Raw genomic sequence first — 22551 nt, forward strand, 5'->3', positions numbered from 1 at the left:
GCTGGGCAGGCTGTGCTGTCCTCAGGCAAGTTCAGCTTCTTGGTTACACGTTTGGGGGAGGGAAAGGCAGGGTGTGGGGTGACCCCCAGGCCCGTCGCCTGGAGCCCCCGCGGAGCCCAGCAGGCAGAGGGGGCCCTGTGCCAGCGTGCCCAGCGTGCCTGGCGGGGTGCCCGAGGGCCAGATGTTCTCCTGGACGCGGCTGTCCACCCTCGGCCGTCCTGTTTGCCGCCCCTCCCGGCCTCCCCGTTTGGTGCAGGGCCCCCTGAGCGATGCAGCCCCTTCCCTGCAGACCATTCTCTCTGTCTCTGCCTCTGTCTGTCTCTGTCTCCCCCACAGGAAGCTGGAGCGGCACATCGGACGGCCTTGGGCCGCAGCGTCCATGCTGACCAGACTCCGGCTCCCGGTCTGGGCCGCTGTCCTGCTGGGCCTCGGCCTGGGGCTGTCGAGGGGCGGCCTCCTCCCCTCGCCCTGCTAGGCTGCAACAAACACACGCGTGGCTTCCCGCGGCGAAAGGCCGCGTCCCCGGGATGAGCCAGCCCCCCTGAACCGCTGGGCTGAGGGAGCCCAGCACGGCCAGCCCCCGACCCAGGCCCCGGCCCCCTTTCGTGGAGCTTTTACTGAGAAGGGCCGACAGCTGTGGATCCTGACTCTGCCCTCTGGGGAGGGCTGTGTCTGCTCTGAGGTGGCATCGCCAGGAGGGACGGGGCTTTGATCCCTGGTCTCTGTGACGGCGGAGTCCTGACCCGCCCCTGCACCCTTGCCGGCCGGCGGACACAGCAGCTTCACTGCATCTGCACGGCCACCCTTCCTGGTCCCTCGCCGGAGCCCCTGGAGCCCCACTCCTGCGCCTCCTGTGACACACGGGTCACCTCTGTGCAGCCAGCTGAGTTCAGTGCCACCCGGACCCCCTCGCCTCCTGCGGTCCTTCTCACTGCCCAGTCTGTCCTGAGCGGTGAGCCTGGTCTGGCTCTGCTCCCCTTTGACAGCCCCTCCCCACCGCTGCCCCCCCTGGCCTGGCTTCCTGGCGTTCCCTCCTGGTCCTCCTTTCTGGCACTCAGCTCGGCTGTTTTGGGCTGAATTGTGTCCCCAAATTCCAGTCTTGAAGCCCGGACCCCAGGACCTCAGAATGTAACTGTATTTGGAGATGGGGTCTGTAAAGAGGTGATGATGTAAACTGGGGTCTCTAGGGTGTGCCCTAATCCAGTCTGACTGGCGTCCTTATAAGAGGAGGACATTAGGACAGAGACACGTACAGAGGGACGACCACGTGAGGACACGGGAGAAGACGGCGTCTACATGGCACGGAGACAGGCCTCAGGAGAAGCCAGCCCTGCACCTCCCGGATCTGGGATTCCAGCCTCCAGGGCGTCAGACAGTGATGTCTGTCGTCAAAGGCCCCTGTGGTGTCTGTTACAGCCTCCTGTGCGGACACACCCAACGCGTGCGACTTCCCTGTGGCTCCCCCAGGACCCTGGCTCGCCCCTGCGCCCACAGGCCAGGCGGGACGCCCAGGCTTGGGCGGTGGTGTGGGGGAGGCAGGCTGTGGACTTCTCGAGGGTAGGAGGCGTGTTAACCTAGGGAGACTTCTCAGCGAGCTAGGCGACTGTAAAGAACGCTTTATTGTCATTAAGAAAATGAAGAGACGGCAAAGAGCATCGGTGGGCTCCAGCATTTAAAACGGAGACCAGCCCCCCACGCTGCGATGACGTGGACCTTCCTTCCCACCCGGGGGGCGGCCTCTCCGACGCGGATGCTGAGCGCGTGTTTCGCCAGAGGCGGAGAGTTGGTACCGGGCCCGGAGGCTGGCCCTACGGGGGTCGCGCCTCTCACCCCCAGCCCGGTGCAGGCGGAGCTCCTGCTGTACGTGACTCAGGCCTTTGGCTGCAGGATGCGCTGGCCGCGCCTTCTGCCCTCTTCTCCGGGAGCCCCTCCAGCTCAGCCCGCGGGGCACCAGGTCAGCAGGGCCCTCTCCGGGAGGCCGGTCTGGCTGGACCTCACTGCCTCCCGCGCTGGGGCTCCTGCAGCGGCCTCGGGCCCAGGCCCTGCTCTGAGCAGCGTCCTCGGTGGAGGTGACCGGAGGGACCACTAGCGGCACCAGCAGAAGCTCTCCTGCTGGGAGAGGCGGGCGCTGAGGGGGGCGGTTCCCCTCCAGCTTCTGACACAGGCCGTCCTCCCGGGACCCTGCGTCTGGAGCCCGGCTGGGACAAGATGCAGGCGGTGGGCCCTGTGCAGAAGCCCGGGAGGCCGGCCTCCTCCTCCTCCAGGGGGACCTCCACGCCGAGCCGGGCATTCCCGGTGGTCCCTGGGGTCCCGGAGGTGTCCTGCGGGGACATCAGCTCAGGTTGGGCATCACCTGCTGTCCACTCGGGTCTGTGAGTGGGGTGGGGGGCAGGTCGTGGTGGCCACGAGGCCAGAGGCCGGGGGTGCAGGCGAGGGTACTCGTGAGCTCAGAGGCTGGCGAGGTCAGCAGGCGGAGGGGCAGGCCTGGCGCAGGCTGAGCGGCACAAGGCGATGGACGTGGTCCTGCCCCGGTCCGGGGTGGCCCTGGACGCAGCACGTAGTGAGCGCTAGGCGCCCTGCCCGATCATGTTTCTGTAGTCGGGGACGATCGTCTGCTTCAGCTCCACCACCGACGAGAAGATCCACTTCACCTGAGGGGCGGCAGGGGTGAGTGCAGGCTGGAACCCACCTGGGCCAACCCCCAGGGCCTGTCCCCTCATCCCCGGGCCGACGGACAGCGAGGGTTTCCAGGGTGGACATGAGGACATGATGGGGACAGTGAGGGAGAGTGGGGGACAGTGAGGGGACAGTAAGGGGACAGTGAGGGACAGTGAGGGAAGGTGAGGGGAGAGTGAGGGGATGATGAGGGACAGTGAGGGACCGTGAGGGACAGTGATGGACAGTGGGGGACAGTGAGGGACCGTGAGGGACAGTGAGGGACAGTGAGGAGAAAGTGAGGGAAAGTGAGGGACAGTGAGGGACAGTGAGGAACAGTGGGGGACAGTGAGGCACTGTGAGGGACAGTGGGGTACAGTGGGGGAGAGTGAGGAACCATGAGGGACAGTGAGGGACAATGGGGGACAGTGAGGGAAAGTGGGGGCAGTGGGGGACCGTGAGGGACAGTGGAGCGCTGTGAGGGACCGTGAGGGACAGTGTGGGACAGTGAGGGACTGTGAGCAACAGTGGGGGGCAGTGAGGGACCGTGAGGGACAGTGAGGGACAGTGGGGGACAGTGAGGGACAAAGGGGGACAGTGAGGGACCATGAGGGACAGTGGGGGACAGTGAGGGACCGTGAGGGACAGTTAGAGACAGTGGGCGACAGTGAGGGACAGTGAGGGACAATGGGGGACTGTGAGGGAAAGTGGGGGCAGTGGGGGACCATAAAGGACAGTAGGGGGCAGTGAGGGACCGTGAGGGACAGTAGGAGACAGTGGGGGACAGTGAGGGACAGTGAGGGACAATGGGGGACTGTGAGGGAAAGTGGGGGCAGTGGGGGACCATAAAGGACAGTAGGGGGCAGTGAGGGACCGTGAGGGACAGTGGGGCACAGTGAGGGACCGTGAGCAACAGTGGGGGGTAGTGAGGGACCGTGAGAGACCGTGAGGGACAGTGAGGGAAGGTGCGGGACAGTGAGGGGACAGTGGGGGACAGTGAGGAGACAGTGAGGGACAGTGAGGAACAGTGAGGGACAGTGAGGAGACAGTGAGGGACAGTGAGGAGACAGTGGGGGACCGTGAGGGACCATGAGGGACAGTGAGGGAAGGTGAGGGAAAGTGAGGGGACAGTGGGGGCAGTGAGGGACAGTGAGGGACAGTGGGGGACAGTGAGGGACCGTGAGGGACAGTGAGGGAAGGTGAGGGACAGTGAGGGACAGTGAGGAGACAGTGAGGGACAGTGGGGGACAGTGGGGGACAGTGAGGAACCATGAAGGACAGTGAGGGGACAGTGGGGGCATTGAGGGACCATGAGCGACAGTGAGGGACAGTGAGGGAAGGTGAGGGACAGTGAGGGACAGTGGGGGACAGTGATGGATAGTGGGGGACAGTCAGGGACCGTGAGGGACAGTGAGGGGACAGTGGGGGCAGTGGGGTACCGTGAGGGACAGTGGGGGACAGTGGGGGACAGTGAGGGACCGTGAGGGACAGTGAGGGAAGGTGAGGGACAGTGAGGGGACAGTGGGGGACAGTAAGGGGACAGGGGACAGTTGGAGACACAGTGGTGACAGCGAGGGCACAGCAGGGCCGGCCCGCCCACCTTGAAGAGGGTCACGGTGGCGCTGTAGCACACGCTGAGCAGGAAGAGGGTGATGAAGATGGAGATGGTCGTCCACAGCCCGTCCAGCTCCCCGTCCTGGGCATCAGCACAGGTCTCCTCCTCTAGGAGCAGTTCTGCACAGGGAGGGGGGGGGGTCAGTGCTGTGCCTGCCCCCGGGGGGCAGGGGTGGGGTCATCGGGGCCTCGCAGCGCGGCTCCCATTGTGGCGGGGTGGTGGCGGGATGCCCCAGGTGGGCCGGGCCAGAGGCACCTGAGGACAGTCGCTGGGCACCAGGCCCAGCCCCCCATTCCTCCAGCCTGGGCCCCAGTCTCGGCCTGGCCAGTGGGTCCTGCTCCCTGTCCTGTGCTGTGAGCTGAGCTGGGGCCCTTGGGGGGAGGGTGCCCGGACCCCCCGCAGGACAGTGGCTCAGGCCCCGGCCTCCTCGCCCCCTGGGGCCAGACCCGGAGGGCGGGAGGGTCAGCAGAGCACGTGGGCCGTGGGCCCTGCCCCAGGGAAGGGGCAGGACAGTGCTGGGCTCTGTCCCTGTGCCCGCGGGGCTGGGAGTGCCGGGACGAGGGGGCTGTGGGAGGATTTTGGCCTGTTCGGCAGGCGGTGTCGGTGCCCCAGGGAAGAGGAGGGATGGGTGACGGAGGTGGTCAGTGCGGTCAGTGTGGGGAGGGGCCGCTGAGCAGCCCATGGGCGTTGGAGGGTGGGGACCAGGCTGGGGTCTACGGCGAGGACTCATGAGACCCAGCTCTGTGGTCGGGTGTGGGTCTGTGCGGCTGCCCTGTGGGAGGGCCCGTGTGCAAGGCCCGCGTGTGTGCACGCGCGTGGGTGTGTGTGGTGGGTGCCCTGCACATGCGTGTACGCGGGCAGGTGAGTGCATGTGGATGAAGGCGGTGGTGTGTGGGCTGGTGTGGCTCAGTGGGGGGCTCGTTTCCAATGGCTCTGGGCTCAGTGTCCACGGATGCGTCTGGACGGTCCCTCCCCGGGCACTCAGGGCCGCTTGCCTCAGCCCCTTATGGGCACAGGGATGAGTGTCCCCACGAGTGCACAGGCCTGGCCCCTGGCAGGGACAAGCAGGGCAGAGCCACCTGGCCTGAGTGGGGGGGGGGGCTGATCTCCCGTGCCCGACGGTACAGCAGGGCCGTCCACCCACCCCGGGCCGCGTGTGGCCCCCGTGAGGGCACAGAGCTGGCACGCGGACCCTGGAGCCAGGGACAGGAAGGTGGGGACGAGGACGGCCAGTGTCCCACAGCTTGGGCTGGAACAGGGGCGGGAAGAAGTGGGCACTCATTCTCTGAGGGTCTCTGGTGGGCTTCTCCCGTTCCGGGCACACACTCCAGCCCCAGCAGCTGCTGGGCAGAGGGCGGCCAGAGCAGCTGTCGCCTCCGGGAGGGGCCCTCCCCGGCCTCGGGCAGCCCCCAAGCGGCCTGCGCAGACCCGCACACTCTGGGTCTGGCCCTGAGTGGGATCAGCCCTCGCGCACTGGTGGTGACAAGTGTGACCCAGAGCCGGGTCCCCCCTGCCCCAACGCAGGCCCGGCGTGCCCCGGGGCTCTGCTCGGAAAGAACCATGACAGCAGTGCGGGGTCCCAGGGCGGCGCTGGGTGCTTTATTTCATGGCGCCCGGGAGGAATGTACACAGGGCTGGGGCTCAGGCGTCCTCGCTGGACCCTGAGAGCCCAAGGGGAGGGAGGGCTGGCTGGGGCGACAATGCCGTGGGGCTCATTTACCCGGAGACTGGGAGATGGACTTCTGCGTGTTGTGATTGTGCAGAGCCTCGTGCAAAACTACACACGTGTAGGTGTCTCCCTGCTGCCAGCTCCTCTTGTCTACCCTGAGCTTGCTGTACAGGAAGAAGGACCCGTCGGCGTCCAGCTGGGGTGGGGTCGTGCCGTACTTGCTCTCTGACTCCAGCAGCCCATTTCTCTGCCACTCCACGTCGATGTCGCCCGGGTAGAAGCCGGTGACCATGCAGGTTAAGCTGACCGAGCTCTTGGCCAGCTCCTCCTGCGGTGGGGCCAGTATGTACACCTGCGGCTCCCAGGGCTGCCCTGTGGGGAGAGGCATGGCTGTTAGCACGATGGTCACTGCTATTGGCCCCCAGGGACCCTCCTGCGCCCGTCCACCTGACCCACCTTTGGCCTTGGAGATGGTCCTCACGATGGGGGCCGGGAGACCTTCGTTGTTGACCTTGCACTTGAACTCCTTTCCCTTCAGCCAGTCCTGGTGCTGAATGGGCAGGGTGCTGACCACACGGTAGGTGCTGTTGAACTGCTCCTCCCTTGGCCTCGTCTTGGCCGTGTACACCTGTACGTTGTCCACGTACCAGGAGAACTCGACATCGGGGTCCTCGTGGCCCATGTCAACCACAACGCAGGTGACCTTGGGTATTTGGGATATTGTGAGGGTGTCCCTGGGTGTCGGGGGGAAGATGAAGACGGACGGTCCTCCTGGGAGCTCAGGGGCTGGTCGGGGAGACACGGAGGGTGGTCAGCGCCTGGGTGGACCTCCTCTTGGGCACCCATCCATCCCCCTCCCCCAAGCCCCAAGGCCGCTCCTCAGCGAGGTCCACCCCCGAGGGGCGGAGGATGAGGCCGGGTGACTTACGTGGACATTTGGAACACTTCTGGCATTCAGGACACTTGGGGTATGGTTTGGGGCCATGGATCTCTGCAGAGAGAACAGACAGGAGGTTACCGGGGTTGGGGACGGCCTGGGGCTGGCCTTAGGGCAGGCCAGGTTTTGGCAGGTGAGACCTGTGCCCACCTCTGTGGGCCCAGGGGCTGGGGGAGGCGTCCAGCCTGTGCCCACACTGGACCTGGTGGAAACGCCCAGAGGACCCCCTCCCCGAGCCTGGGAAGACTTGAGGTGAGGGAGAGAGACAGGCCTCCCGTGACACCCTGGGCGGGATTCCCCATCCCTGGTGTGCGGTGCGTTCAGGTGGGAGGGCTGACCCCGGGCCTGTCTCGTAGTGGACACCCTCCCTGCGGCCCGTCCCCTCACCGATGTGCTTGTCCACCTTGGTGCTGCTGGCCGGGTGGGCTACGTTGCAGATGAAGGTCTTGCCGGACGAGGTGCTGGCAGGCACGGTCACAGTGCTGCTGAGAGAGTACAGCCCCGAGGACCCGAGGACGGATGGGAAGGTGTGCACACCACTGGATAGGGTGCCCGAGTTCCAGGTCACGGTCACTGGCTCAGGCAAGTAGTTCGAGACCAGGCAGCCCACGACCACTGTGGAGCCAGTTGTGTCCTCGCAGCTGGAATCCAGAGGGTAGACTGCCGGGGCCGTGGTGGAGGCTGTGAGAGAGGAGGCCATGTGACTGGCAGGGCCTCACCCCTGCGAGGGCCCGGGCAGGGCATCAGGTGTGCAGGCCTGGGGCACCATTGAGCCCAGCGACCATGTGCTTCCAGCGTGTCTGAAGACCAGCGGCCCGGCATGGCTGTCTCCCACCCCAGGTCTCTGCGTCTGCAGCTGTGGGCTCCAGACACCGCTGGGGGCCAGTGCTGGGTGACCACCTGGATTAGATCCCCCCGGGGCCCCAGTCCTCCTGTGGGTGTCTGGCCTGATCAGGCCGTCGGTCTGAGCCCTGACCAGAGGCTATTGCTCCCTGAGCCCACTGCCCTGCTCCTGTCCCCTTGTCCTGGTCTGCTCTTTGCCACCCAGGGCCCGTGTGTTCTGGATCAGCTCTGCCCATCGGCATCTCTGGGAGCCTTGCACTGCCCCTGGCCTTCTCTTCCTGCAGGGTGCCAGCACCCCAAGCCCCATTCCCCGGCTGGACCTGTCCCCTCTGACCCTGGTCTGCTCAGCCCAGATATGCAGACCCGTCTGAGCCCCGAAAGAGCCCCTCATTTCCCCTCTGCCAGGTCCACTGCCCTGTCAACCCCACCTCGCTTTTGCACGTTCACCCCTCCTGTCCCAGCTCCTACAGTCTTCTGGAACAGGGTTGGGACCCTGGGTACAAGAACTGCGGCCCATCGGGTCCCCTCAGGGCTGCCCGTGCGCCTTCAGCCCCAGAGACCTGCACTCCCAGGTCCCCTCTCCACCCGGGCTTGCCATCCCCAAAGCCCCTCCCAGCAGACCAGGGCTCACTTTTCCTCAGCCTTTCTTCCCCTGACTCTGGGGCACCTGGGGCAGCCCCTGCCTCCCAGGCCCCTGCTCCCCTGCGCACCCCCGCCTGCTCCCCTGAGCTCCCCCTGCACCCTCCCTACCAGCCCCCTGAGCTCTAGTGGGAAGGCTGCTCTCCTTTCTCTGTGCACTCAGGTTCCCCTCCCCCAGATGCTCCCTCACCTGCCTCCAGCCCCTCGTCCTGGCCTCTCAGCTGAGCCCGGGCTTCCTGCCCATCGAGTGTCTAGCCTCTTCCCACCTGAGCTCCGGTTCACCATCTCAGGCCTGAGTCCTCTCTGCCCTTGTGCCCCTTCTCCCCGGCCCTGGGCCCTCAGAACACCCCAGGGGGACCCCCAGCCCGATCTCCTGTAGGACTCCCTGCTCTGCCCCCACTGCCAGCTGCCCTGCGTCCTGCCCTCCCAGCCCCCTTGGCTCAGGTCTCTGGGCTCAGCTCAGGGATGCTGTATCCTCATGTCATCTACTCACCTGGCGTCAGACTGCCCACTGTCCCTGGAGCACTGGGCCCACAGCACCAGCTGTCCCTTGCACCCTATGACACTTGCCTACTCACCTGCTCACCCCAGTACCTGGTCTGCTGAGGTCCTGGGCAGGACCCTACCTCCCCACCCCGAGCTCACCTGCACAAGCTCTGCCTGCTTCCCCAAAGCTCCGGGGCAGCCCTCTGCCTCCCAAACCATTGCTCACCTGCACAAGCTCTACCTCCTCCCCAAAGCTCCCAGGGAGCCCCATCCCCTCCCAGGCTCCTGTTCACCTGCACAAGGTCTACCTGCTTCCCCAAAGCTCCTGGGCAGCTCCCTGCCCCTCCAGGCCCCTGCTCAGCTACACAAGCTCCACCTGCTACCCTAAAGCTCTTGGGCAGCCCCCGGCTCACCCAGCCCCATGCTCACCTGCACAAGCTCTACCTGCTCCACCAAAGCTCTGGGGACAGCTACCTGTCCTCCCAAACCCCTGCTTACCTGCACAAGCTCTCCCTGCTCCCCAAAGCTCCTGGGGCAGCCCCATCCCCTCCCAGGCTCCTGTTCACCTGCACAAGGTCTACCTGCTTCCCCAAAGCTCCTGGGGCAGCCCCTTAGCCTTCCACCCACCCTGCTCAGCTGCAGAAACTCTAACTGCTCCCCCAATGCTCCCGGGAAGCCCCCTGCCCTCCCAGCCCCGGGCTCACTTGCAGAAGCTCTACCTGCTCCCCCAAAGCTCCAGGGCAGCCCCCTGCCCTCCCAGGCCCGTGCTCACCTGCACAAGGTCTACCTGCTCCCCCAAAGCACCCGGGCAGCCCCCTACCCGCCCACCCCACTGCTCAGCTGCAGAAGCTCTACCTGCTCCACCAAAGCTCTGGGGACAGCTACCTGCCCTCCCAAACCCCTGCTTACCTGCACAAGCTTTCCCTGCTCCCCAAAGCTCCCGGGGCAACCCCATACCCTCCCAGGCTCCTGTTCACCCGCACAAGGTCTACCTGCTTCCCCAAAGCTCCTGGGGCAGCCTCTTACCCTTCCACCCACCCTGCTCAGCTGCAGAAACGCTACCTGCTCCCCCAAAGCTCCCGGGCAGCCCCCTGCCCTCTCAGCCCCGGGCTCACCTACACTAGCTCTACCTGCTCCCCCAAAGCTCCAGGGCAGCCCCCTGGCCTCCCAGCCCCGGGCTCACCTACACAAGCTCTACCTGCTCCCCAAAAGCTCCCGGGAAGCCCCCTGCCCTCCCAGCCCCGGGCTCACCTACACTAGCTCTACCTGCTCCCCCAAAGCTCCAGGGCAGCCCCCTGCCCTCCCAGCCCCGGGCTCACCTACACTAGCTCTACCTGCTCCCCCAAATCTCCAGGGAAGCCCCCCTCCCTCCCAGTCCCGGGCTCACCTACACTAGCTCTACCTGCTCCCCCAAAGCTCCAGGGAAGCCCCCTGCCCTCCCAGCCCCGGGCTCACCTACACTAGCTCTACCTGCTCCCCCAAAGCTCCAGGGAAGCCTCCTGCCCTCCCAGCCCCGGGCTCACGTACACTAGCTCTACCTGTTCCCCCATAGCTCCAGGGCAGCCCCCTGGGCTCCCAGCCCCGGGCTCACCTACACTAACTCTACCTGCTCCCCAAAAGCTCCCGGGAAGCCCCCCGCCCTCCCAGCCCCAGGCTCACCTACACTAGCTCTACCTGCTCCCCCAAAGCTCCCAGGCAGCCCCCTGCCCTCCCAGCCCCAGGCTCACCTACACTAGCTCTACCTGCTCCCCCAAAGCTCCAGGGCAGTCCCCCGCCCTCCCAGCCCCGGGCTAACCTACACTAGCTCTACCTGCTCCCCCAAATCTCCAGGGAAGCCCCCTGCCCTCCCAGCCCCGGGCTCACCTACACTAGCTCTACCTGCTCCCCCAAAGCTCCAGGGAAGCCCCCTGCCCTCCCAGCCCCGGGCTCACCTACACTAGCTCTACCTGCTCCCCCAAATCTCCAGGGAAGCCCCCCACCCTCCCAGCCCCGGGCTCACCTACACTAGCTCTACCTGCTCCCCCAAAGCTCCCGGGCAGCCCCCTGCCCTCCCAGCCCCGGGCTCACCTACACTAGCTCTACCTGCTCCCCCAGAGCTCCAGGGAACCCCCCGCCCTCCCAGTCCCGGGCTCACCTACACTAGCTCTACCTGCTCCCCCAAAGCTCCAGGGAAGCCCCCTGCCCTCCCAGTCCCGGGCTCACCTACACTAGCTCTACCTGCTCCCCCATAGCTCCAGAGCAGTCCCCCTGCCCTCCCAGCCCCGGGCTCACCTACACTAGCTCTACCTGCTCCCCCAGAGCTCCAGGGAACCCCCCGCCCTCCCAGTCCCGGGCTCACCTACACTAGCTCTACCTGCTCCCCCAAAGCTCCAGGGAAGCCCCCCGCCCTCCCAGTCCCGGGCTCACCTACACTAGCTCTACCTGCTCCCCCAAAGCTCCCAGGCAGCCCCCTGCCCTCCCAGCCCCGGGCTCACCTACACTAGCTCTACCTGCTCCCCCAAAGCTCCAGGGAAGCCCCCCGCCCTCCCAGCCCCGGGCTCACCTACACTAGCTCTACCTGCTCCCCCAAAGCTCCAGGGCAGCCCCCTGCCCTCCCAGCCCCGGGCTCACCTACACTAGCTCTACCTGCTCCCCCAAAGCTCCAGGGAACCCCCCGCCCTCCCAGTCCCGGGCTCACCTACACTAGCTCTACCTGCTCCCCCAAAGCTCCAGGGAAGCCCCCCGCCCTCCCAGTCCCGGGCTCACCTACACTAGCTCTACCTGCTCCCCCAAAGCTCCCAGGCAGCCCCCTGCCCTCCCAGCCCCGGGCTCACCTACACTAGCTCTACCTGCTCCCCCAAAGCTCCAGGGAAGCCCCCCGCCCTCCCAGCCCCGGGCTCACCTACACTAGCTCTACCTGCTCCCCCAAAGCTCCAGGGCAGCCCCCTGCCCTCCCAGCCCCGGGCTCACCTACACTAGCTCTACCTGCTCCCCCAAAGCTCCAGGGAACCCCCCGCCCTCCCAGTCCCGGGCTCACCTACACTAGCTCTACCTGCTCCCCCAAAGCTCCAGGGAAGCCCCCTGCCCTCCCAGCCCCGGTCTCACCTGCAGAAGCTCTACCTGCTCCCCCAAAGCTCCCAGGCAGCCCCCTGCCCTCCCAGCCCCGGGCTCACCTACACTAGCTCTACCTGCTCCCCCAAAGCTCCAGGGAAGCCCCCTGCCCTCCCAGCCCCGGTCTCACCTGCAGAAGCTCTACCTGCTCCCCCAAAGCTCCCAGGCAGCCCCCTGCCCTCCCAGCCCCGGGCTCACCTACACTAGCTCTACCTGCTCCCCCAAAGCTCCCAGGCAGCCCCCCACCCTCCCAGCCCCGGGCTCACCTACACTAGCTCTACCTGCTCCCCAGAGCCCCTGAGGCAGCCCCTGACCCCCTGCTTTCCAGCTCACCTGCTGCCTCCCTGCCACTTGTCCCTGGAGCTCTGGCCCTCAGCACCCGCGCCCCTCTGGCCCACCCCCGAGCCCTCACCCTAGTGCAGTTCCACTCCTGACTCCTTTCTTTCCCGGGGCTGAGCTCTGTTCCCTGGAGTCGCTAGGTGCCCACCCTGTCTCCGGGCCCCTCTCCCCTGGCAGAGCCCCTGTCCCACCGTGGGCCCCTCCCAGAGGAGCTCCTGGCCTGCCGAGCTTCACCCTCTTCTCTCTCCCACCACCCCCGGGATCCTCCTCTGGTCGCTTCTCCCTCCAGTTGCCGGGTCACCTGCCCTCTGCCTGCCCGCTCCCGGCCCCCAGCCCCTGCTCCCGGCCCTCCGGCCCTGGCTCCGCTCGCCCCTCGTGTAGCCTGTGGAGCTGCGGGCTCAGCCCCTGTGCGGCCAGCCCTGCCTGCTGTGCCCCCGGCGCTCCCGCTGCCCTGGGCCCCGGCCCCAGCCCAGAGCCCACCGCCAGCCCGCCTGCCACTGCCCTGGGGCTCAAGCCGGCTCCACTGTCCTGGACAGGACCCTCAGCCTCCCCCCACCCCCCCGCCACCGGGGGGGCCTTTCCTTCCCCTGTGCCGAGCCAGCGTCCTCCCTCCGTCCTCGCTCAGACCCACCTGCCCATCCTGGCCTCGTCCTCAGCCCCAGCCCAGCCCTGTGCCTGCAGCACATCTGGCCAAGCGAAGCCCTCAGGCTCCCGTCCCCCAGCCCGTCATGTTCCTCGAAGGCCCAGCAGCCCCGCCGAGCTCTGCCGCCCCTGAGTTTCCAGCCCTGTTGGTGTGGACACGCCCCTGCCCTGGGCTCCCTAGTCCCTGCCCTGGGGCAGCACTGTGACCCCTGGGCCAGCACTGTGACCCCTGGGGCAGCACTGTGACCCCTGGGCCAGCACTGTGACCCCTGAGCCAGCACTGTGACCCCTGGGCCAGCACTGTGACCCCTGAGCCAGCACTGTGACCCCTGGGGCAGCACTGTGACCCCTGAGCCAGTACTGTGACCCCTGGGCCAGCACTGTGACCCCTGAGCCAGCACTGTGACCCCTGGGCCAGCACTGTGACCCCTGAGCCAGCACTGTGACCCCTGGGGCAGCACTGTGACCCCTGGGCCAGCACTGTGACCCCTGGGCAGCCCGCCGTCCCCGTGCCCGCGTGGCTGCTCCAGCCGCTCTGTGGGGTCCCTGAGGCCAGTCTCCTCTTCATGGCACCCACTCCCTATCTCTGCCCCATCCTCGCAGACCAGACTCACCAAGGGGGGTGGAGGGCCTGGACTCGCTCCCCTGCAGCCCAGGGCTCCGCGCCCCTCCCTGCTCCGGCCCCAGGCACATGTGGCTCCTCAGGGCTGTGCTCTGTCTCTGCAGCCCCGCTTCCTAGGACTGGTAACCAGTTCCTGGAAGTGTGAACTCCTTGCCCACAACCCTGCAAACACTAAGAACAGGACTGAAACCCAGCGGCATGGCTTGCTTCCTGAAGTTCCCTTTTCTTCTGGGTGGTTCCTGTCTCAGAGGGCCTGGGGAGTCCAGATGCAGCAGAGATGCATTATTTTGGGGTGTAGGGCGCGGTGAGTGGGGCCCAGGGACCCAGGGGCAGAGTGGGAATCCCGGCCGTCACAGCTCCACCCTCCTGAGGGAATATGCCTGCTCGGCCCACAGCACCCTGGGTAATAGGCCCCTCGCCTGAGCCTTCTGGGCCTCTGAACTCTGGTGGGCAACACTCCCACCTCCCCCAGCACAGATCCCCAGGGCATCCTGCCTGCCTCAGGAGCAGATCCCCAGGGAGTGTCGGTGTGAGGGGGCAGAGCAGAGCAGGGCTGCGCCCTTGACCTTGTGTGAAGTGCTCTACTGCCCCTCTCATGTTCTATTTGAACCAAACACTCGGGCTCTCTGGACAAGCCTCAGAGTTGCCCAGTGCTGGGTTTTCTGTGCCCGACCCCAGCAGGCTGCACGGTCCGTGTCGGAGTCCGTGGGATGCCTGGTCTCCCAGCGCAGATGGCGGCTCTCAGAAGGGCCTTCGCCACAAGTGGACTCTCCTGTCAACACAGTCTGGGCACTCGTATGCTGGGAAGGAGGCCACCGGGCCCTGAAGAATGGTCTTAGCTGCTCACAGGTCCTCAAAGAGGCCAAGAGGGTCACTCACCGCCCCTAGTTTCCTCCTATTGTCCCTTTTCCAATTATTGAAACATTTTCGTCCTGTTATTGGCCACCCAATAAGCCACCCGGTTTTTCCTTATGGTGCAGGACCCACTGCTCACATTTCTTTCTTTTCATTGGTTGCTGAGTGCTCTTTGTATATGAAGGAGTCCTGCCCTGTGTCACGTGTGCTCATGCGCTCTGCCCCGTTTCCATGGGACTTCAGAGCCCCTTGTGGGTGGGCTTCTCCAGCTCTTTACCCTCAGGAGGAGGCTCAGCCCGGGCCCTCCACTGTGCTTGGCCAGCCGGCCCTCTCCCTGGTGCCTGTGGCTCCTGCCTTTGCGGCTCCCAGCTTTCTTCTCGAGGACGGTGGTGGCCAGCCCCAGACAGCTCTCACTTGTTCATCGGGACGTCCAGGCTGGCTGGTGGGATGGGGCCTGAGGACTGGCCTGTCTGCGTGAGCTCAGTGGGTGGTGACTATGGCCCCAGGAGGCTGATGCCGGCCTCCATCCTGGTGCTTGTGCAGCTGTGTTCCTGCGGCCTCCTGCACTGACCACTGAATGAGCCCCTCAGGGTTTGCCCACAGGGATGGGGATTGTTGCTTTTACCTTTGGGCGCAGAGGGGCGGTGAGTCTGGGCTGGAGGCCAGTGGTGGAGGCGTGGTGGAGCCTGAACCGGGGTCTCTGTGGGTATTGAAGGACTCTTGAGGTGGAGCCTGGCTGGACACTTGGGTCCTCGGGGCCCAGAGCTGCCCTCTGCCCCCTTCCCTCTGGCCCCTTGTCCACGTCCTCGGGGGGGGGCACCTCCTGCTCCCAAGGGACCACAGGCACCTCCCCCAAGGTACGCTCAGGTGGCATGGGGTTCTTTACTTAAAGGAACTTTACAAGGAAAAGTAAAGAGAGAGAGGTCGACCTGATTCTGGCAGTGGATCAGGTGGAAGATGGATGTCTGTCTTGTTTCTTTGAAGAAAGAATTTAGGAAAGAGACCAAGATTGTGAAATAGAGACAGTGTTTACTAGAAGGAAGGTACGAGTGGAAGAGCACACGGGAAACTTGGAGCGAGTCACGTGCCGCAGGGGTGGCTTAGGTTGCTTACACGGGGACAGTTTTCCAGGTGGTCTCTGGCCAATCACCTCGAAGTGTCAGCAGGAGAGTGATTGCAGCTGCTCAGCCTGGAGCCCGTCTATCTCCTGCGTCGGGACGAGGGCACGGGGGACGGGCTGCGTGCTGCAGGGCTGATTTGGCCACACTGCGGACCCCTTGGGAAGCGCCTTTTGCTGTGGGACCCTGCCTCACAGCCTAGGGCCCTGCCCGCAGCCCTGAAAACTGCCCTGGCCCCTCCCCGGAAGGTCTGCTCTGCAGCCTCATTCTGCACGAACGGGGCCTGGGGGTGGACAGCAGGGAGGGTGGGCACGGGACAGGAGCAGGGCATGGGGGGCAGTGCCCTTGGACCTGGGGGCACGGAGGGCGGGACTGAGCCTGGGGAGTGAGCCCTTGGCTTGGCTGGGCTGGACTCAGACGCTGGATTGGGCTGGTTGGGACTCTGAGTCCTAGATTTGGCTCTGGGCTCCAGCGTGGGCTGGGCCATGGGCTCCAGGCCGTCACTGTGTTTCAGGGGTTGTTCAGTCAGAGCCGGTGTGGGCCCAAGCCCAGGGGCCTGGGAGAAGCCTGGGGTGGTCAGCAGCCACGCCCAGCCCAGGCCTCTCTGTGGAGGGAACAGATGCTCTTCTGGGACTTGCCCCAAAGTGGGGTGGTGTGGGGCTGTGATAGGTGGGCCCCCTTGTCGCCTTCGACCTTGGGGCTGAGCTGGGGCCTCTGGGCGCCTGTGTGCTGGTCGCTGGGCCCCTGACTCTGGCCCCTTGGGGGCTGTTCTGCTCCTTCCTCCGGCCCAGGGTAGAGCTGGCCGCCTCGGGGCTGCTCACACGAGGAGGCGAAAGGCAGGGCTGTGCAATGTCCGTGTAGTCGCGGGAAGCCTGCGGCTGCTCCTGCCGGACGGTGGCCAGGACCCACTTCGCCTGGGAGGACGGCGTGCGTGAGGGACTCTGTGCCCAGGCCGAGGTTCTCCCTCTCTCTGGGCGCCCCGCCCTGGAATGGGGCGCCCGTGCCCACCTTGCAGAGGGTGACGGTAGCGCTGTAGCTCACGCTGAGCAGGAAGAGCGCCACGAAGGTGAGGAGGCTGGTCCGTGTCCCCTGCAGCTCCTTGCTCTCGGCCGCCTCTGCGCACAGGTCTTCCAGGGCCAGCTCTGCGGGCGTCAGCCGGTCAGCCCCCTGGCCTCGGGGTCCGACGGGGAAGGACAGGCCTGGCCACCCTTAGGGAGCAGAGGGGACTGGGCCGGGCGCCCTGGTCCTGGGCGGTCCCTCCATCCGGCCCCTCTGCGACTGCCCAGAGCCACCAGCTGGACCTGGAGGGTGGGGGGTTGGAAGCCCCCGAGCCGGCCGGTGGCCGTGTGGGGCGGCACCGTTCCCCTGCCCTCTGCTGTCCCTCCGCTCTCAGGTGGCTGGCGTTTTCTCTCCCCCGGTTTCTCCGGCTTTTCTCCTGACTGCCGGTCGCCCCTCTCAGCCCCGCGGGCCCCTCACCTCAGCTCCAGCTCTGCCCCACCCCGCTCCCTGCCCCGTGGCAGGCGGGGTCCCCCGGCCTGGGGAGCACCCACATCCACCCACTGCATGGCCTGTGGCCGCCCAGTCCGGCCCCCTGGGCCCCGTTCCTGCTCGGCTCCGTTCTCGCCAGCCTGGGGGCCCCTTGAAGAGCCCAGGCTGGCATCCCTGCCTGGAGCCCTCAGGAGGGGCTCTGGACCCGGGAGGGCCCCTAGGCTCATTGGATCATCGCAGTGGGTGCCCCGAGGGCTCGGTCCGGCCGCACGGACCTTGCCCAGTCTGCGGGAGCCCAGAGCTGCCCCTGGCCTCCGGCTCCTCCTGTCCTGGGGCTGGGCCCCTTCCTTCCCCAGCACGGCCTCTGCTCTGGGCTCGTGTTCAGGGTGTGGGCTGTGCATGTGCTGCTTTCTGTGTGGCTGTGGTGGGTGCCTGCGTGCTGTCCATGTGTGTGTCTGTCCGTGTGTGTCAGTATGTATCCGTGTGTGTCCATGTGTGTGTCCACGTGTGTCTGTGTGTATTCATGTGTGTGTGTTCATGGCTGTGTCCCCGTGTGTCTGTGTCCATATGTGTCTGTGTATATCCATGTCCGTGTGTGCCAGAGTGTCCATCCATGTGTATCAGTATGTGCCCATGTGTGTGTCCGTGTGTGTCCACACGCATGTGTCTCTGTGCGCCTGTGTCCATGTCTGTGTGTATCCATGTGTGTGTCCATGTGTCTGTGTGTGTCTGTGTATGTGTTCATGTGTGTGTCTCCATGTGTCTGTGTGCCTGTTGTGTCTGTGTCCATGTGTATCAGTGTCTGTGTCCATATGCGTCCATGTATATCTGTGTCCATGTGTGTCAGTGTGTCTGTCCATGTGTGTCTGTTCATGTGTATCAGTATGTGTATCTGTGTGTGTTCATTTGTATGTGTTCATGTCTGTGTCCCCATGTGTCTGTGTCTGTGTGTGTGTCTGTGTCCATGTGCGTCAGTGTGTGTCTGTGTGTCCAACTGTCCATCTGTGGGGTGCAGCTGACAGGGAGGGGCTGGCTGCAGGAGGAAGCCATGTGGGGCGACGGGTGGGTCCAGGGGCCCAGGTATGACGGGGAAGGGTTTGGGAGTGGCCTGGGAGCGAGGGCGGGCCTCACAGGTGGGAGGCCACCTGTGAGTGTGTGTGAGACGCTACCAGCGGTTGGCAGTGCCATGTGACTTGGGTGGGTGCGGAGCCTTGGCACCAGCGGGCATGACAGTGTGAGGGTGCGTGCGAGGGCTGGGCGTTTCCCTGGATCGATTCAGGGTGGAGTGAGGCTGAGCAGCAAGATGGGGGACACAGGGCGCCGACCCCGGCCTGGTGTGACCACGCAGGTAGGATGGGGGGTCAGAAGGCCGGGGTCAGAGGAGTGGGCTCCGCACTGGCCCCTGTGCAGGGTTGGCCCGTTTGTGCCCAGGAGGTGACGGTGAAGGGACCTGCGTGTTGGTGCCGGTGCGGGGGACTGACTTGGCCCATTTCTCTACCTGGAGGGCCTGTGTGTGCAGCTGGACTTGGGAGCTTGGGGGCTTGTCTGTGTCCAGAGGGGCTGGCAGGAGGCTAGGGGTGGAGGCTGAGGCCTCCGGGACCTCCGGGAGAGGCTGGGGTCTCTGTGGTCCCTCCCCTAGGACCACTCTCTGGCTCTTAGAACTCCTTTGAGTGGATAGAGTGCATAGTGGGGTGGCGGGGAGGGCCTCTGACACAGACGGCAATGCTGGATGGAGCCGCGCCTCAGCCCCGGCCCCCGCCCCGTGCCTTCCTTTCCTTGTGCCAAGACACTGCTCCCTGCCCCACAGCTCCCCAAGAACGGGCACGCCCAGGGCTCTGAGCAGGCACTGGAGTGTTTATTGACAATGGACAGAAGGTCTGGCCGGCCCCCTCCCCCGCCCCAGCAGGATGGAGCCCTGGGACGGGGGGAGGGAGGGAGGTCAGCCATCATTTACCAAGGTCGATGGACATCGATCTCTCGAGGGTCCTTGAGCCGGACAGGGCCTCGTGGACCACCTGGCAGGTGAACGTGCTCCTCTGCTGCCAGTCGGCCTGCTTGACCGCCAGGTGGCTGTAGACGAAGAAGGCGGGGCTGGAGCCGCGGACCCTGTGGGGCCCCGTGCTGGTGTGCTGGTCCGCCTGCATCGGGGCGCCGTTCCGCAGCCACCGCACGGAGATATCCGCGGGGAAGAAGTTCTGGATCAGGCAGGTGAGGGTGACCTCGCCCTTGGTCTTGAGCTCCTCCTTGGGTGGCGGGAACACGTAGACCTCGGGAATCATACGCTTGCCTGCAGACAGGTGTGTGGTCAGCCAGACTCCACCTGGGAGACCCGCCCACCTCCCCTCAGCCTGCAGCTCACCAGGGCCCTTGGAGATGGAGCGCAGGATCTCCTTGGGCAGGTGTGGGTGGGCCACTTTGCAGTAGTAGGTCTCGCCCTCAATCCAGTCACTGACGTCCACCGGCAGGGTGGACGTGACGGTGACCGTCCCGTTGAACTGAGTCTTGGCGATGGGTGGGTCTGGATAGACTAGATCCTTGTTCTCCGTGGACCAGGTCAGTGTCATGTCCTTGTCGCTGGCCAGGTCCACCACCAGGCAGGTGATCTTGGGTGACTTGTTGACGTACAGGTCGAGGGGTGTGGGTGGGCTCAGGTAGGCGCTCACGCCACGGGGCTCAGACTCGGCTGTGTGGGGGAGGGGACTGAGTGAGGCTGAGTCTGCCCTCCTCTCTGAATCCCGAGCGGCTGGGTGTTGGCGTGGGCGAGCACCGTACCTGTGCACCTGCGGGCGTGGTTGTCGTAGGTGAAGCCATAATAGGTGACCCGGCAGGTGTAGGTGATTTGGGACACCCACTGGCCCTGCGTGATGTTGAGCTCGCTGTAAGTGGAGGCCAGTTTGCCCTCCACCCTTTCGGGGCCGGTGTGTGGGAACACGTCTGTGGCCTCACGCCCGTCCACCAGCCAGGTGACCTTGACTTTGCCTGGGGTATAGCCGGAGATGAGGCACAGGAGCTGGATGGCGGTATGGGTGTCACCACGGGGGTCGCACGAGGAGTAAAAGAGCTTCACAGAGGGGTCGGGGAAGCTCTTGGTGCACCCTGGTGGCAGAGGCAGCAGGAGTGGGGTTGGCCTCTCTGAGCCCCCAGCCCCTCCTCCCTGTGCCTCCTGCCTGGCCTCCCCCTCCCCCTCCGGCTGTCTCGCGGGCTGGCCCAGACCTGGCTCACCAGTGACGGCCTTGGTGGTGGTGGTGTTGGACGCAGCGTGAGCCACACTGCAGGTGAACTTCTGCTTGGACCACTCGCCCGAGACTGTCACCTGGCTGCTGGCGGTGTAGAGGCTGGAGTTCAAGTTTTGGACGGCAGGGAAGGTCAGGGTGCTCCTGTTCAGGGACGCTGTGTCCCAGGTCATGGTCACTGGCCCCGGGAAGTAGCCCGTGACCAGGCAGCCCAGCGTCACAGAAGTGGCATTGGTAGCACTTGTGCAACAGGAGCCCAAGGGGTAGACGGATGGGCCGTGGATGGAGGCTGTGGGGACAAGACAGGGGTCAACGCTGGCCTCAGGACTGTCACCCGTATGTGCCAGACTAACTGCTGGCTTTGGAGGGTGGGCTGTGGGGTCGAGGGGGGGTGGTCCCGTGCAGGGAACACCGGGACTCTGCTCCAGCTTTGGGGGACAGATGGCTCCTCCTGGGTCCTTTCCTCATCTCCTGATTCCACTAGGGACGCCCTCCAGTGAATCCTTGTGCCCCTGCAGAAGCAGTGGCTGTCACTGCCCTTGGCCAGGACTCCTGCCCTCAGCCCCAAGTGGGTGGACACGGGGCTCTTGAGTGGAGGCGCTAACCCACTCCCTGAGGTGGAGGCTCAGAGCCCATAGCCCCCTGTCGGCACCCAGGGACCCAGAGAGACCCCCCCCCCAGGAGTTACCAGGCTACTCTTCTGCCCCCACTCATAGACCCCCATTGGAGATCAGGGAACCTGAGAACCCCAGTAGCCACCAGTCTGTCCCCTCTGCCCCACCCATAGCCCTGGGAACACAGGCCTGGGACACAGAGAACCCCAGGATCACCAAGCTGCTTTCCCACTCCTAACCCTAACTCAGACCCCCATCGGGGATCGGGGAGACCCCCAGGAACCACCAAGCTGGCCCTTCTGCTCCCAACCAAAGACCTCATAAGGGCCTGGCGAGCCACAGGACCCCACTTCCCAGGAATCACCTTGTGTCCCCGCCCCACTCCAAAGTCCCTGTGGGCTTGTTGTGGGCGGATCCACCTGCCACCCACTGGGCCCCTGCTACCTGCAGCCGTGGGTCAGCCTTCAGGTCCCTGAGCTGCTTTGCCATGGCTGCCCTTTCACCCCATCCTTCGGCTGACCAGCCCAGGACCCCTGGTGCTCTACCTGCCCTGCTGACCCCCCAAGGGGAGCCCGATTACAGGCCCCATGGAGAGAGGACAAAGACCCCTCAGAGCCCTCCTCAGTCCCCCTCAGCCCTTCTCAGGCTCCTCTGGTTCCCATGCCTGTCTGCACATCCCCTGGCCTTGGAGCTCCAGACCCCAGCCCATCCCGGCTCTGCATCCCAGCTCAGCTCTTCCACCTTATTCTATTCTGCCGGCTAGCCCAGCTGAGCACAGCCCAGATGACCTTGTGTCAGGACAGCTGAGACAAAGCAAACAAGCTCGCAAGTACAGCCCAGCACCCCTAACGAGTCCTGCTCATTTCAAGTCAGCTCAGCCCAGAACAGCCTGCCTTGATCCAGCCTGGCCCGCTTCAGCCCCTGACATCCCATCTCAAGCAAAACAACTCATCTGAGCTGCGTCCACATGGTTCATTTTAGTTCAGTTTAGCTGACTGAGCAAAGTTGGCCAGGATGACCCCACAGCCCACTCCACCCAGTTAATCCAGCTCAGCCCAGGCCAGTCCTGCCCAGCTCAACCCAATGTAGCCCTACTCAGCTCAGCCCAGCCCAGCCTAACCCAGTTCAGCCCAGTGTAGCCCAGCTCAGCCCAGTTCAACCCAGTTCAGCTCAGCCCAGCTCAGCCCAGTTCAACCTAGTTCAGCTCAGCTCAGCCCAGTTTGGCCCAGTTCAACCCAGTTCAGCTCAGCTCAGCCCAGTTCAGCTCAGCTCAGCTCAGCCCAGTTCAGCTCAGCTCAGCTCAGCTCAACCAAGCCCAGCTCATCCCGGTTCAGCTCAGTTCAGCCCAGTTCAGCTCAGTTCATCCCAGTTCAGGCCAGTTCAACCCAGTTCAGCTCAGCCCAGCCCAGCTCAGTCCAGTTCAGCCCAGCTCAATCCAGTTCATCCCAGTTCACCCCAGCTCAGCTCATTTCAACCCACTTCAGCTCTGCCCAGTTCACCCCAGCTCAGCCCAGTTCAACCTAGTTCAGCTCAGCCCAGCCCAGCTCAGCATAGTTCAGCTCAGCCCAATTTAGCCCAGTTCAGCCCAACTCAGCCCAGTTCAGCCCAGTTCAGCTCAGTTCAGCCCAGTTCAGCCTAGCTCAGCCCAGTTCAACCCAGTTCAGCTCAGCCCAGTTCAACCCAGTTCAGCTCAGCTCAAATCAACC

The 22551-nt window shown here is 65.0% G+C and overlaps 2 gene segments (V, D, J or C); both read right to left on the reverse strand.

Moving 5' to 3' along the window:
* Nucleotides 1-2567: 2567 nt before the first annotated feature.
* On the reverse strand, nt 2568-7576 carry LOC132360206 (immunoglobulin heavy constant gamma 1-like). The segment is given in 6 exon segments: nt 2568-2651; nt 4256-4389; nt 5991-6311; nt 6396-6725; nt 6868-6930; nt 7264-7576. Coding segments are annotated over 6 exon segments (1245 nt in total).
* Nucleotides 7577-15592: 8016 nt separating this feature from the next.
* LOC132360207 (immunoglobulin heavy constant epsilon-like) lies at nt 15593-21334 on the reverse strand. The segment is given in 8 exon segments: nt 15593-16114; nt 16260-16424; nt 16519-16652; nt 18953-19285; nt 19358-19681; nt 19771-20094; nt 20221-20520; nt 21265-21334. Coding segments are annotated over 8 exon segments (2172 nt in total).
* Between the last annotated feature and the right edge of the window lie 1217 nt (nt 21335-22551).

Source organism: Balaenoptera ricei, chromosome 2 (assembly GCF_028023285.1).
Source record: "Balaenoptera ricei isolate mBalRic1 chromosome 2, mBalRic1.hap2, whole genome shotgun sequence".
Taxonomy (NCBI): Eukaryota; Metazoa; Chordata; class Mammalia; order Artiodactyla; family Balaenopteridae; genus Balaenoptera; species Balaenoptera ricei.